Source organism: Crassostrea angulata, chromosome 9 (genome assembly GCF_025612915.1).
Source record: "Crassostrea angulata isolate pt1a10 chromosome 9, ASM2561291v2, whole genome shotgun sequence".
In the NCBI taxonomy this organism is placed as follows: domain Eukaryota; kingdom Metazoa; phylum Mollusca; class Bivalvia; order Ostreida; family Ostreidae; genus Magallana; species Magallana angulata.
Genome location: NC_069119.1, coordinates 26,898,669 through 26,915,599, shown reverse-complemented (window position 1 = coordinate 26,915,599; position 16,931 = coordinate 26,898,669). Strand labels below are relative to the sequence as shown.

The 16,931-nt window shown below is 34.1% G+C and overlaps 1 protein-coding gene and 1 long non-coding RNA gene across 2 annotated transcripts; both read right to left on the bottom strand.

Moving 5' to 3' along the window:
* Nucleotides 1-28: 28 nt before the first annotated feature.
* LOC128163432 (uncharacterized) lies at nucleotides 29-12,922 on the bottom strand. The gene is made up of 7 exons (XR_008240788.1): nucleotides 12,815-12,922; nucleotides 11,651-11,963; nucleotides 2,574-2,649; nucleotides 2,200-2,340; nucleotides 1,658-1,742; nucleotides 1,305-1,407; nucleotides 29-189 (listed from the first exon to the last, which is right to left on the bottom strand). It is a non-coding gene; the product is annotated as an uncharacterized LOC128163432 (long non-coding RNA).
* A 1,168-nt stretch (nucleotides 12,923-14,090) lies between these two features.
* Nucleotides 14,091-16,494, bottom strand: LOC128163420 (uncharacterized). Its single transcript, XM_052827037.1, has 2 exons — nucleotides 16,410-16,494; nucleotides 14,091-16,001 (listed from the first exon to the last, which is right to left on the bottom strand). Exon 2 carries the CDS (start codon nucleotides 15,992-15,994, stop codon nucleotides 14,330-14,332), a length of 1,665 nt encoding a protein of 554 aa, XP_052682997.1. The 5' UTR covers nucleotides 15,995-16,001; nucleotides 16,410-16,494; the 3' UTR covers nucleotides 14,091-14,329.
* Nucleotides 16,495-16,931: the final 437 nt, after the last annotated feature.

The window sequence follows — 16,931 nt, the reverse complement described above, 5'->3', positions numbered from 1 at the left end:
GAGCCAAAGGAAAGGAAGTTACCTGCCCACGACATGAAGACTGCACTGCAACCATTCCTTTAGAGACCACCATTGGAGACGAAAAGAGATCAGCTGCGGAATGCATCAGTGAGCTGCAAAGTGATGACCGTCCACTCGTCATTTCCCATTTTACCAGTGATGGAGATAGTGCCGCTGCTTTCGGTGCATCTGAAAAGCAAGGGCATGTGATTGAAAACCTCAAAGACCTCGCAGCTGTTTTAAGGCTGTCCGAAGCTTAATATATATCGAAAAATGATACTATTTTAATTATCGAAAAATACTTTAACCGAGCGAATTTCTTTAAACTTTTATGACATAAATTAACAGTGACATCCAACACTATATTTGATGTATTTTTGTGACATCATATTTTTTTCTTAAGCACGTGACTGGTGCATTCTAACACGGTAAATAATCTATAAAAATCGCATCGGCGCAAGTGAATGATGACATTAAATCAAAAAATATTTTTATGAAAAATCCTTCGATAAGTAATGTATTTTGCAGTTCTTGCTAGGGGTTCATATTTCAATTTCATTTATTTGAAATATTGTCAAAACATTTTGCACCGCCATCGAAATTAGGTACAATTTTACCTTTTAGGCTCGATTTACACAAAATCGGGTCAATCGGTAGGTTTCCCCCAGCAAGATTCACAATGGTACTTATTTTCTCTCCCAATTTGACGTAAAATATACTAAGACTTTTTATCTTTCACTTGCGCCAAGCCGTTTTTTATATGCATATACATATCACCATTGATTAGATTACACGTAGCAGGGGGAGTCTCAAAACCATTAGTTTAAGAATAGCTATTTACCTATTACGAAGCTTTAAAACTGTTGATTTTTTTATAGTCATATCGGTGATATTGAATTTAGTATCACTAGTATTTACAACAGTGTCTATGTAAAGGAATGAAGCGGTTTTATTATGCACAATGAATATCACTTATTACGTTACGATACATTCCCTAAGAACGATAGAAAGGAATGCAGATCGTGACTTCAAAGTTAACTATGACGTCATATCTTATGAAGTACAGACAAGTGACTTTCTACATATCGCTGTGAAATAAATCAGGCAGCCTTAACATAGCCATGTGCGCCACTTCTTTGACTCTCAAAGAAAACAGACTGCTAATGCTCTTTTCAGCAGTCACATGTTTCCTGGAAGAACAAAAGCTATGAGAGAATCCATGCAGAGAAGATTTGCCCTCGACCTGAAGCTTAGATGCAGGACCGAGTACGAAAACTGCTTCAAACACTTCTCCAGTGACTTACCTTTGATGAAATGAGCCATGTCAACTCTGTCCTTTCCATCATCAGCTGCTACCAAGGACAGGGCGGAAAGTCCTGCCAACTTCATTCCTTCTCCTGTCGCAGACTGAAAAACAACAAGTGGAACTCTTCAGTGTTGCCTCGTGATTTTGAATTAAGCATGACAGAAGAAGACATGCGGTTGTTAAAAGACTGTATAAATCTGACTTTGGGACATAATAATCTTGATAGAATTAAATATCACACTTGTACACAAAAATCTGAATCTGTGAATAGGGCATATTTAAAATCAAATCCAAAATGTATTACAAGTAGTAGAAATTTTGAAAGTAGAATTCATAAAGTTGTGCACTCACTCAAATGGGGTCATGGAAATTCAACATTGGAACTTTGTGAATCTGTAGGGGCACCTGTTGTAAGGGTAGTAGAGTGGTCCATCATCTAAAACAACAGCAAAATAGGCAAAATTACTTTAAAATGAAACAAAAACTATTAAAATATAAATTCCAAAAAATTTTTTACAGAATGATCTAAAAGATATCAGCTCTTCGATAAAAAGTCTAAAGACACTTATAGTAAGTCACTAACAGATCCAAAGTTAAACAGCAAGTAGCTAAGTGTGAAGGGGGGGGCAGTGTTATCATGGGTGGGTGGGGTGGGGGGTGTAGTTAGCATGTATGAAATGTTCGTTATATTATACCTGTCATGTGAATTTTGTATTACATTTAATGATTGCTGTTTTAATAATGTGCACTGAATGTATGGTAATGTGTGGATGATGAGAGTGTGTAACATGTGACATGTCCTTTTATGAGGTGCTCTGCTCATGTAAATATGTTATTTTTCTCATTGTTTATCTTATTGAAATATTTGCAAACAATTATCTTGATTTTCTTACCTGTCTGATGTACACAACAAAGAGGACTGAGACGATTGGTAGAAATACAGGTATACAGGCGTCAAATTCCACCATTGGTGACAAGACAGCATCCCGCATTGTTTATCCGCGATTGTTGAACTTTAACAAGGGAGACAACTCCTGAAATTAGAAAAAATGCAGTTTAAATGTTTCTCTTAAGGTCTCACACAAGGAATTAATTTCACTATATGTTAATATAAAGCTTTAATTCAGTTTTAAATCAATTAACTAGTATACTCTCAGAATATAATTAATGAAAGAGAAATTATAGTTAAATGCTTCAAGAAAATTTTTAGATCAGAAGCATAACGCCTTATGTGGCTTCTAAGAGAGATAATTGATAGTAAACATACCTACCCCCAAGTACACAGGGGTTCCACATGTTGACCAACAGGCTCAGCACCATCCAGGAAGTTGCATCATGCGCATCTAAAAAAAATAGTTCCATTGAAATTTGTGTGACAATTCCACTAAAGTAATAATTCTCCTAGCCACTGGGTCCAAAATCAATACTATAGGCCTAAAATAAGGTGCCAAAAAAGGAAGAAATTAAAGAAAGTGTCTCTATATATATTTCCTTGCGCAAGACCTTTAAGACTATATAAATCTCCTTTTAAAAAAGAGCTCTATATAAAGATATAGGGGAAACATTGAAATTTTAAAGTGAAAATAAATGAAATTTTCTTTAGGCCAAAAAAAAAATTTGTGTTTCCGGTTTCCCGACCGACCCTATTTTTTATGCGCCGACCCTAACACTATTTATTCCAAATCCAGATTACCAACCGTAATTGGTTTAAACAATAGAGTCTTACAAATCAGAGTTAAAAAAACCTTTTAACTATTCAATAGAAAACACCACTTATCAAAGCGTTTTAAAGATTTCTAAGTGCAGATTGACAGTATGGATGAAAGTTATCCTTGGTTATTTTAGCTTAATTATCAATGCAATAAATAGTTTCATAGGGCAGTGATGTGTTAAAAATTAATATAAAGATGTACAAGAAAAAAGCAGAGGCAAAGTTTTTTTTTTATTTCTGGGTGTGGAGACTGCAGACATCGTAAGTCTTTGAATAGGCCCAACAATCATTCACATATTATAAATATGATTTTAAAATGCTACAGTTCAATTGCAAATGAAATTTTTAAAATTAGTCTTAAACCATTAATTATGTATTCATTTTTTGGGGGGAATTATTGAAAAGATTTAATTCTAAGGCTCTCGTCTGATCAACCAGAATTTCCTCTGTTTCTGAATTCAACACTTACAGTTGCAGTTACGATATTAATGTTTACTGTTATGTCAGTTGACCAGTTGACCAGGAAAATAGTACTAATAACCAATTTATGATATATTTGTGGTAATGAGTATTATACTCTGTTAATTTATAGTGGCTGTCATATTTATATTTTCTATTTACATGAAAATAAAATCTTCGTATACATTCTAAATAAACCTTAGATTTAAGAAAGCTTTAATTCTGTAACAGTTGTCTCTATCCACGATTGCTCCACCTGTAATACATTTTCTTATTGTATAGAAAAAGCATATGCTAGGAAAGGGGAAAACTTAAAAGCTCATTTAAAAAAAACAAAAAAACAAAAAAAAAACGACCTACCTACCCTATTTTAAAATTTGATGAATTAGGAAACACACTTTTTTTTTTTATTGGCCTTACTAAATAATAGTTAATAGCTAAACAAATCATTTTTTAAAATAAAATGTAGATGTGATGGTTAATTTGTTGACTACATGCCTCCTTTGAAGTAAATCTGCATTTATAATAAATAATGTAAGTTGTATAAGATGTGTACTTTAAGTTTTTTAACCCCCCCCCCACCCCCCCCCAAAAAAAAATAAAAAATGGAAAAAAAGAGATTTATAATCTTAAATGGTTGAATGAACTGAACTTCCCTTTAATGTCAATATCTTACTTAATATATCTATATTACCAAATCATTGATATTCATGGAAGCTCAGTTGATTTAATAAGGTCTTCCGTTTTCCAACGGAAGACCTTATTGTTTTCGTTCGGTTTCTTTTTCCCTATTATTATTATTAAGGTCTTCCGTTTTCTAACGGAAGACCTTATTGTTTTCGTTCGGTTTCTTTTTCCCTATTCTTCTTATTATTAAGGTCTTCCGTTTCCAACGGAAGACCTTATTGTTTTCGTTCGGTTTCTTTTTCCCTATTCTTCTTATTAGGGTCTTCCGTTTTCAACGGAAGACCCTCTTGTTATTCTATTGTTTTTTTTTATTATTATTAATCTTCTTGTTTTTCCTTCTGACTTCTTTTTTGCTTTATATCTCAAAAACTATTCAACCGATTTGCAAGAAATTTTCAGAGATTATGTTAAATTCTTGTCCCTTAAAGCTTTTACAGTTTCAGTCATTAAATCACTTCCGTTTTCTAGTTACGTCATTTTAAAAATTTTCAAAAAGTGATTTTGTCCAGGACTTTTCTAGTAAACGGTTGTTTATAAAGACTTGAAATTTTCTGTGATTGTAAATCTGCGGATTTATTTATGGCATTTGACCAAAAAAATGTATTTTGTCACTTCCGGTCGAAACCGGAAGTGAAACAAATTTTTCGAAAAAATGAATTTTCTGATCAAATCGAAAAAGAATATGTTTTTTGTAGAGCTTATTAAGCTGAATCTAACACTGAAAGCCGTTTTCAAATCGGACGATGCATTACAGAGATATCGGGGTTTAAAAATTGATTTTTCCGGAAATTTTGATTCCGCGGCCTTGGTTTAAAAAATAGCGTAATGTTCAAAGTAAAATTAACTCGTACCAAAAATAATTGCTAAGTCGTACCTGAACACATTCGGATTTTTTTGTTCAGTCGTTCTTAAAATCGGAAAGGTTTTTGTTAAGTCGTACTTAAAATCATTCGTATTTTGTTAAGTCGTACCAGGAATATTCAATTTTTTCATATTTTTATTTTAGTTACTCTTGTTATTGGTTTAAGAGCTCTGCTTCTTACAGGAACTTCCAGCTTTACTTCCGACATTAACGGAAGACCCACTCGTTGCTTTGCAACGAGCTTTGCTCTAGTTATTATTTTTCTTTTTTTTTCTTACAAATTTTGTGTACGCGATTTCTCGGAAACTGTTCGACCGATTTACGCGAAACTTTCAGATTTGAAAGATAGTGATCTGAACCTTATTGGAAATTTTTTTTACCCATGACGTCACTTCCGGTTTTGAGTTATTCACAATTTAACGATTTTCAGAGGGTCGGCTTGTCCAGGGGTAAACTCCTAAACGATTTAAGATATTGAGTTTAAATTTTCAGGGATTGTAGACAAAAGGTTGTAGATCTGACATGTGGTATATATATTTTCCTGTGACCAAAAGCGCCGAAGCTCGCCCGAGCTCGAAAATTACGGTTAAAAAAGCGTCGTGATTTTTTGTGGTTTTCTTTCAATATCTCTTTCCTCGATAGTATTTTGTTATAACATGTAGAATAAAAAATCTTTATAACGTCAAAAGCTTTCATTTAATATCAAGAAAAAGGGGCTGGCCCTTCCAATAAGGGGCTGATGGGGCTCTAAAGTCTTTTAATGATAACTTTTTACTGTGAAATATTTTGTGATACGTTATAGAAGCAATTATGTTCATTCTAACGTTATTCACCTATACATGGCAATCATTTACTCCTATGTTACATAATTAGGGGATTTAAGGGGCCAGAAGTCCAAAACTTTGATGCTCAATATCTCAAAATGGAGGAAAATTTTGATAAGCAATATTGAACAAAAGATGCTCAAAATATTAAACTTAACAATGTACAACCATTTATTCTTTGTTATGCGGTCCTTAAAGGGAGTTACAGGGTCGGTACCTAAAACGACCCTTTGAAGATATCTCGAGAACGGCACACAATTTGTAATTACTTGAAGAACAAAATGTGTTTAAATTGACAAGAGCTTTCATTTGAAATCAAGAAAAAGGGGCTGGCCCTTCCAATAAGGGGCTGAAAGGGCTCTAAAGTCTTTTAATGATAACTTTTTACTGTGAAATATTTTGTGATACGTTATAGAAGCAATTATGTTCATTCTAACGTTATTCACCTATGCATGGCAATCATTTACTCCTATGTTACATAATTAGGGGATTTAAGGGGCCAGAAGTCCAAAACGTTGATGCTCAATATCTCAAAATTGAGGAAAATTTTGATAAGCAATATTAAACAAAAGATGCTCAAAATATTGAGCTTAACAATGTACAACCATTTATTCTTTGTTATGCGGTCCTTAAAGGGAGTTACAGGGTCGGTCCCTAAAACGACCCTTTGAAGATATCTCGAGAACGGCATACAATTTGTTATTACTTTTTGAACAAAATGTGTTTGAATTGACAAGAGCTTTCATTTGAAATCAAGAAAAAGGGGCTGGCCCTTCCAATAAGGGGCTGAAAGGGCTCTAAAGTCTTTTAATGATAACTTTTTACTGTGAAATATTTTGTGATACGTTATAGAAGCAATTATGTTCATTCTAACGTTATTCACCTATACATGGCAATCATTTACTCCTATGTTACATAATTAGGGGATTTAAGGGGCCAGAAGTCCAAAACTTTGATGCTCAATATCTCAAAATGGAGGAAAATTTTGATAAGCAATATTGAACAAAAGATGCTCAAAATATTAAACTTAACAATGTACAACCATTTATTCTTTGTTATGCGGTCCTTAAAGGGAGTTACAGGGTCGGTACCTAAAACGACCCTTTGAAGATATCTCGAGAACGGCACACAATTTGTAATTACTTGAAGAACAAAATGTGTTTAAATTGACAAGAGCTTTCATTTGAAATCAAGAAAAAGGGGCTGGCCCTTCCAATAAGGGGCTGAAAGGGCTCTAAAGTCTTTTAATGATAACTTTTTACTGTGAAATATTTTGTGATACGTTATAGAAGCAATTATGTTCATTCTAACGTTATTCACCTATGCATGGCAATCATTTACTCCTATGTTACATAATTAGGGGATTTAAGGGGCCAGAAGTCCAAAACGTTGATGCTCAATATCTCAAAATGGAGGAAAATTTTGATAAGCAATATTAAACAAAAGATGCTCAAAATATTGAGCTTAACAATGTACAACCATTTATTCTTTGTTATGCGGTCCTTAAAGGGAGTTACAGGGTCGGTCCCTAAAACGACCCTTTGAAGATATCTCGAGAACGGCATACAATTTGTTATTACTTTTTGAACAAAATGTGTTTGAATTGACAAGAGCTTTCATTTGAAATCAAGAAAAAGGGGCTGGCCCTTCTAATAAGGGGCTGAAGGGGCTCTAAAGTCTTTTAATGATAACTTTTTACTGTGAAATATTTTGTGATACGGTATAGAAGCAATTATGTTAATTCTAACGTTATTCACCTATGCATGGCAATCATTTACTCCTATGTTACATAATTAGGGGATTTAAGGGGCCAGAAGTCCAAAACGTTGATGCTCAATATCTCAAAATTGAGGAAAATTTTGATAAGCAATATTAAACAAAAGATGCTCAAAATATTGAGCTTAACAATGTACAACCATTTATTCTTTGTTATGCGGTCCTTAAAGGGAGTTACAGGGTCGGTCCCTAAAACGACCCTTTGAAGATATCTCGAGAACAGCATACAATTTGTTATTACTTTTTGAACAAAATGTGTTTGAATTGACAAGAGCTTTCATTTGAAATCAAGAAAAAGGGGCTGGCCCTTCTAATAAGGGGCTGAAGGGGCTCTAAAGTCTTTTAATGATAACTTTTTACTGTGAAATATTTTGTGATACGGTATAGAAGCAATTATGTTAATTCTAACGTTATTCACCTATGCATGGCAATCATTTACTCCTATGTTACATAATTAGGGGATTTAAGGGGCCAGAAGTCCAAAACGTTGATGCTCAATATCTCAAAATTGAGGAAAATTTTGATAAGCAATATTAAACAAAAGATGCTCAAAATATTGAGCTTAACAATGTACAACCATTTATTCTTTGTTATGCGGTCCTTAAAGGGAGTTACAGGGTCGGTCCCTAAAACGACCCTTTGAAGATATCTCGAGAACGGCATACAATTTGTTATTACTTTTTGAACAAAATGTGTTTGAATTGACAAGAGCTTTCATTTGAAATCAAGAAAAAGGGGCTGGCCCTTCAAATAAGGGGCTGAGGGGACTCTAAAGTCTTTTAATGATAACTTTTTACTGTGAAATATGTTGTGATACGTTATAGAAGCAATTTTGTTCATTATCAGGTTTTTTACCTATACATGGCAATCATTTACTCCTATGTTATGTAATTTGGGATTTTAAGGGGCCAGAAGTCCATCACTTTAATCCTCAATATCTCGAAATAGAGGGAAGTTCTGGAAAGCAGTATTTAACAAAAGATGCTCAAAATAATGTGCTTAAAAATGTACAACCATATATTGTTTCTTATCTGGATCCTTAAATGAGTTTTAGGACCGGATATCAAAACGATTTTCCCTGATATCTCAAAAACGGTTACCAATTTCTAAACACTTATTAGCGGTTCACAAAAATAACTTTTAACTAAAATGAATGGAAAGGAGCTGATCCTTCAAATAAGGTACACCAAAGGTATAGATAGTCTTTCACCGATTACTCTTAGATCCCGCCTCCTTTTCCTGATACGTTTCGTTGACGAAGATCAAGAGTAAGGTCATTCAATATCCTAAAAATCGGACGGAAGACCTCCTCGTTGCTCGCAAAGAGATCGTGTCTAGTTATTTTTCTTTTTTTTTCTTACAAATTTTGTGTACGCGATTTCTCAAAAACTGTTCGACCGATTTACGCGAAACTTTCAGATTAGAAAGATAGTGATCTGAACCTTATTGGAAATTTTTTTTACCGATGACGACACTTCCGGTTTTGAGTTATTTACAATTTAACGAATTTCAGAGGGTCGGCTTGTCCAGGGATAAACTCCTAAACGATTTAAGATATTGAGTTCAAAATTTCAGGGATTGTAGACAAAAGGTTGTAGATCTGACATGTGGTATATATCTTTTCCTGTGACCAAAAGCGCCGAAGCTCGCCCGAGCTAGAAAATTACGGTTAAAAAAGCGTCGTGATTTTTAGTGGTTTTCTTTCAATATCTCTTTCCTCGATAGTATTTTGTTATAACATGTAGAATAAAAAATCTTAATGAAGTCAAGAGCTTTCATTTAAAATCATAAAAAAGGGGCTGGCCCTTCAAATAAGGGGCTCAAGGGGCTCTAAAGTCTTTTAATGATAACTTTTTACTGTGAAATATTTTGTGATACGTTATAGAAGCAACTATGTTCCTTCTTACCTTATTCACCTATACATGGCAATCATTTACTCCTATGTTACATAATTAGGGGATTTAAGGGGCCAGAAGTCCAAAACTTTGATGCTCAATATCTCAAAATGGAGGAAAATTTTGATAAGCAATATTGAACAAAAGATGCTCAAAATATTGAGCTTAACAATGTACAACCATAATTTCTTTGTTATGCGGTCCTTAAAGGGAGTTACAGGGTCGGTCCCTAAAACGACCCTTTAAAGATATCTCGAGAACGGAACAAAATTTGTAATTACTTGTAGAACAAAATGTATTTGAATTGACAAGAGCTTTCATTTGAAATCAAGAAAAAGGGACTGGCCCTTCAAATAAAGGGCTGAGGGGGCTTTAAAGTCTTTTAATGATAACTTTTCACTGTGAAATATTTTGTGATACATTATAGAAGCAATTATGTTCATTCTAACGTTATCCACCTACACATGGCAATCATTTACTCCTATGTTACTAAATTAGTGATTTTAAGGGGCCAGAAGTTTAAAAAATTGATCTTCAATATCTCAAAATGGAGAAAAATTTTGAAAAGCAATATTGAACAAAAGATGCTCAAAATATTGAGCTTAACAATCTGCAACCATAATTTCTTTGTTATGCGGTCCCTAAAAGGAGTTACAGGGTCGGCCCCTAAAACGACCCTCTCAAGATATCTCGAAAACGGTACAAAAATTTGTAAACACTTGTTGAACAAAAGGTGATTGAATTGATTAGAGCTTTCATTTGAAATCACGAAAAAGGGGCTGGCCCTTCAAATAAGGGGCTGAGGGGGCACTAAAGTCTTTTAATGATAACTTTTTACCGTGAAATATTTTGTGATACGTTATAGAGTCGATTATGTTCATTCTAAGGTTATTTACCTATACATGGTAATCATTTACTCCTATGTTACGTAATTAGGGATTTTGAGGGGCCAGAAGTCGAAAACTTTGATGCTCAATATTTCAAAATAGAGGAAAATGTTGAACAGCAATATTGTACAAAAGATGCTCAAAATATTGAGCTTAACAATTTGCAACCATAATTTCTTTGTTATGTGGTCCCTAAAAGGAGTTACAGGGTCGGCCCCTAAAACGACCCTCTCAAGATATCTGGAGAACGGTACAAAAAACACTTGTTGAACAAAAGGGTTTGAATTGACAAGAACATTCCTATAAAATCAAGAAAAAGGGGCTGACCCTTCAAATAAGGGGCTGAGGGGGCTCTAAAGTCTTTTAATGATAACATTTTACTGTGAAATATTTTGTATACGTTATAGAGCCAACTATGTTTATTCTAAGGTTATTTACCTATACATGGTAATCATTTACTCCTATGTTACGTAATTAGGGATTTTAAGGGGCCAGAAGGCCAACACTTTGATCTTCAATATCTCGAAATAGAGGAAAATTCTGGAAAGCAGTATTTAACAAAAGATGCTCAAAATAATTTGCTTAACAATCTACAATCGTATATTATTTGTTATCTGGACCCTAAAAGGAGTTTTAGAACCGGATATCAAAACGATTTTTCCCATATATCTCAAAAACGGTAACCAATTTCTAAACACTTACATGTATAAGCGGTACACAAAAATACCTTTTAACTAAAATGAATGAAAAGGAGCTGATCCCTCAAATAAGGGACACCAAAGGGATAGATAGTCTTTCACCCATTACACTCATGGATTCCGCCTCCTTTTCCGGATAAGTTTCGTTGACGAAGATCAAGAGTAAGGTCATTCCTTATTCTAAAAATCGGACGGAAGACCTCCTCGTTGCTCGCAACGAGATCGTGTCTAGTTCCTATCTATTTTTCTATAAAAAAATACCCCACTGAAAGTAGGAGTGGGGAGGCGGTTTAGGGTAGGCCAGACAAACAAAATTAATGTATTGGTTCTTGAACAAAATGTTCAAAATCTAATGAAGTAGGCAATTTTATTTTTTTTATTGCAAGAGTTGCAAAGGGAAATAAATTAATATTTAAGCCTAAAATTGAGTTTATTTTTTTTTCCAGTTATCAGTAAATTTAATCATTGCAACAGCATTTGGAGTGACAAATTATTTATTTTTTTTATTTTTGGCCTCGTTTAGCTAACAAGATCCCAGGACTAACCTTGATCACTTATTGACCTTCTTCGTTTGTTTCCTTGGGTATGTCCTCAGCCTCACACTCTTTGGCAATCTCCTCATATGTCTGTCAGTCTGCCAGTAAACAACAGGCAACATTTGGAACAGAGTCCTCTCGGTTACAATATCTGACTTTGTGCTCAATCTAGCTGCAACTAGTGACTTTTCATTCACACCATTTTGAAAGAGGCGTGTGTGACACAGGCTGATTCTACGGCAACTCACAGTCTGTGTTTTGTGTAAAACACGAGGTAAAGTTCTCAATGTTAATTCCATTTTCAAAATATCACAGTCACTATCTGCAAAATCAATAGACATGTTGAAAAAATTCTATAAGAAAAGAGAAATGAGGTTAATAAATTTAATTTGTCAAGCTTTTGGTAAAGTTAGAATTCAGAAATAAAAATTTGATATTTAATTTAGAGATAATGGAAAATCTTGAACAACACAGACATATGTCAATAAAAACAATTTTACAAATAATAGCCCAAATGGGATATAAATTTAAAGTGCAAAAATAAATTTTTTTTGGATTAGGTAATTTTTACATGCAACACCTTTGGGTAGCAAGTTTTCCAGAAAGCATATAGTTTGCAAGATTGAACCTCAAGAAGTTTTGGATATACTGAGGGAACAATCTGTGTAATAGAACGGTTACAGAAAAAGTTGTTAATCATAAGTTGTTCCATTTCATGTACATGTATTCATATGCAGATTTACCATATTTTTAGCTAATTTCAAAATTTTTGCACTTAAAATTCATATCCCATTTAAGATATTATCTCCCAAACAGACTATAATATTCCATTTAGGCGGCTGGTCCCAACCTGTTTACCGGTACATAATTCTCCAGATATTGTACCTCAACTTGATCTTGAGAGTGATGAGACAGTGTAAATTCCACTAGAGAGAAGCGTCTTTTTATCTTGCCAGGAAAATAAGTTTGGAACTAAATCTTTAAAAATATTACCTTCTATTCTGCAAACAATTTTCTTTACTCCAAAGTAACTTTGTACCCTGTAACGAATATGTTATTTAGAGGAAATTCGGTCTAAACACGTTTCGTAATGTTGACGAAGAAAACAATGGTTAGAACTTTATTACTTAAAGTTTAGATTGAGCATCATTAACTGGTTTGTAAAATGCATACCTGTCAGTATTCACTCCTTAGTTATCTACATTTGGGCTGTATCTGACGGCTAACCGGCCTTGGTCGGGCAAACAAATTTACTCTTTTTAAAGGAAGGTAATTTTAGTACATCATTCATAAAGTTTAAACCGTAAGCGATACGGTTTAATTCCGGATTGGAGAAGTAAAAAAGATTTCAAATATAACTGAATAGTTTTTGTATGCCTCTCTCTATATTTTTTCTCAACAGAAAACAAACATTCAGAGAGAGAGAGAGAGAGAGAGAGAGAGAGAGAGAGAGAGAGAGAGAGAGAGAGAGAGAGAGAGAGAGAGCGATCTCTTTGACCAAACACACAAACAAGTTTTGCACCTTAATTAAACTGTTATTCAATACGGTGAAATACCTGAAGAGTTTCATTGATATAGTTCCTTATATTTCAATGACAGAATTTCTTTTCATCGCCAAAAAGCTATAATATTGCTGTAATTGTTATGCTTTTACCGTTAGTTAATAAATAAGACCAGAGATATAAATAACATAACATAACACAATAAATTGTTATTTATGTCTCTGGTAAGACATAGTTAAACTACTAGAGAAACTGCTGTTTTATAATTTGATAATTTTCAGAGTCTCATGATATTTAACGTTACAAAACTGCATGTTTCTTTAAATCTGCTGAGGAGGAAAGTCCACTGACATAAAATAAAAAGTGCATTGATCTAGATTGGGGGGGGGGGGAGGAGAAATCAAACATAGTATTAATAAATAGACATAGGCCTCGTCACACCCCCCCCCCCCCCCCCCCATTCCTTTTCCCTACTTTCAACTCCCAATGAAAATACAATGTATTAGTATATCACTTTCTCTTGAAGTGAAATTTGTAGAATACTGTGTCACATGATCAATGTATGAGATGCTGTAAACAATTATTGGATCCTAATAGATCCTATGTCACTGTAAACAATTATTGGATCCTAATAGATCCAATGTCACTGTAAACAATTATTCGATCCTAACACAGGTCATGGTTACATTGAAATTAATGTTAAAACGGGCTTGGTCCCTGTGGATAAAGTGCCTAATTTTGATGAATCATTTACCGCCAACATGTTTAGTACAAACGAAGACAATTAATTAATCTGGTTGCTATACATGATTTCTTGTAATCTTAAGTTTACACGTATTGTACTCTGTGCATTATACTATTACAATAGTATATCATATATCATAAGTAAATATCAAATTGGTTATGTAAGTGTGAACGTTTCCTTTAGTCGTACAATAACTCAAAAATGCGTGATGACATTTTTATTTGTCCTTTGACGTATCTAGGCTAAGTGTATTCACATGAAATTGAACATCGCAGATTTTCAATGCAATGATAAATTACACTGAATGTAAATATTTATTAATACATAGTACGAAATATAAGTGTTCTGCACCCCTGATATGAACAAAGTTTACTTCACTTACAACAAATTATCGAATTCATAGAAATAGTCTTGCTTAATCTCTATCACCAAGTTTGGCGTCTATCTAAGAAATTTTATTTTCTTTACATTGCCTTTGAAAGATTCTGATACAAACAGATTGTCATTATTGTCCACACATAAACCATAAGGATTCTGCAGATCACAGTTATCAATGTAACGGAGAAACTGTCCATCCTGATCCAGAATGTGAATACAATGGTTGTAATAATCTGCTGTCAGGATACGACTCTGACTGTCTGTTGTAATACCAAATGGTTTAAATGGTTCCTTTTTGGTAACTGAGGGATGACCGATGTATCTCCATCTGAGTTTCCCGTTCTGATTAACAACCACTACTGCACCAGCCTCAGAGTCAGCTACACAGATGTCATGGTTTCTGTTTTCAGTGATGTATTTAATGTGAGCATTCCGCGAGTACAGAGGTTTACCTTCATCATCAAACTGAATTGTTTGTTTCTCTGTAGATCCCGAGTAAAGGACAACTTTGGATTGAGTTTCATTATCACTGAACATGATAACCAGGAGATCATCATTAGAGGTGACACACAGCTTACCAGGCACCCATCCCTGTAATCTGATCAACTCTTCTGTCTGTCCATTAATTACTTTATTCACTGTCCTTGATTTCCAGTCACTGAAAAGTAAATTCCCATCACTGTCTACAGCTATATCATTGGGTCGTTGTTCTGATTTGTTGCTAACTGTATGAAGCAATTCACCTTTCATGTTAAAGCATTTGATATCCTTTGTCAACCCATATGTCCAAATATAATCTTCATTAAGATAGGTAACACTGTGTAGTTTTTCATACCCTGTCTGTATTGTGGCAACAAGTTCCGGTTCATCCAGTAGTGTTTTGACTGAAGTGTTGGGTTGGTTTAATGACAAGACATCCTCTTCTGTAGCAGTAGACAAAGGAGTGATCTGTCCAAACAAGCGATTCAACTTTTTATGGTCTAATGGTTTTGGAATGAATGTTGGATGTGTAATCTTTACTTTGGGTGGCAACTTGCTGAACTCTCTGATCTTAGAGCTGTATTCAATGGTAGGAGATACTTCAGTGGATTTCTTGAGTTCTTCTATGGCTAGTAATGATTGTTTTATGAGAGCCTGTATCTGTTTAATTTCATCCAAGTGTTTCTGTAAAATGTCTCTGTGTTTTACTTTAATCTCACTGATTTCAGTTTTCATTTTATTGACAACAATGTCAATTTCTCTGTGCCATTGCTCTCCTTGTTTGGACATTGTTGTTGTAAGTTTCTCATATCCTCCATCCAGGTCGGCAAGCTGATTTTCCAAGTCGAGTGCAATTTCTTCATAGGTAGGAGAAATAACGTTTTCTAACTTATTTGCCTCGTCCGCAATAGCATTTTTCTTTGTCATGTAAACTTCTGACACTTCTACAAAAATATGTTCTCTGTGTATTTCTGATGCAGTACAAGAAGAACAAACAAATATGTTGTTGCAATTTTTGCACTGCCAGTCACAATTTTTGTGTGAGTGTGTCGCACATTTTGGGTAAATCAGAGTTGATCTTCGTTCCTGGAAAGGGACTATTTTATGTTTGTCATATCCATCTGAGATGTGATCTACTACACAGGGCTTGCAGAGGTTGACATGACAAAAGTCACAGTAGCTGTGTACTATGGCGGTCTCACAAAGGTCACATCGGTGCACGTCCTGGGCGCTAGAATGAGGATCCATAGCTTTTCTAAAAATTTAATGAAGAAATCAAACGAAAAACTAAATATACTGTTTGTCTTAAATCCAAAAGAAAACGTAGAATTAACAAAGACATAAATAACATTATTTATGTCTCTGGTATTAATCAGTTAATTGTTAATATTAAGAGCCCACGTGAAAACCGTATGTTACAGCCCTGCTTTTATTAAGGGTTTACAATAACCAAGTAGAACAATCAACTTGCATAAATTGATAAGCATTTAAGCATTAAATATATTTGTTTATGGTCAACTCATACAGAAAATTAAAACGAAAGTACTTATTTGAAAGATACTTATTTAAAAGTAAAACAACTAACGTTACACGTAGGTATCTCAATTTTCGTCTATTTTTTTTTTTTATATAATAAATAAACTCAATTATAAGCGGCACAAACCTTGTTTAAAATAAATCAATTTACATATTCGTCGAATCGGACATCCAACATGGCTGAGCTTGCTTGTATGGAATGTGGTCACCTGACATCAAGAATTGAAAACAATTAGAGTTATTCCCCGTGTATCACAATTCTTCCCCCCCCCTCCTTTCCATACTGGCAGTCCCGATGACTTAATTTCAAATGTAGTACATATATGATACTGTACTGTATATAGTAACGTTATACAATTCAAGATAAACCAACGCAGCGTTTTATGCATGAATCTAGGATGAAATCTCATATAGCACCTACAATTCAGCGGCCCAATTTTTTTTTTATATGAAGCCTTGTAATTTAAAACATCTTACATTCTTTAGATAATGCCGTATATCGGGTATTTTGTACGTGCTGCCATGTTTTACTAATTTTGATTTTTTTTATTTAATTGACCTACTAGTATCTGAACAAAGGAGTACACGTGACTAATTGCGCTTGAGTATTCTATGGGTTTAAAAACGAAAGGCGATTAATTATATGTAA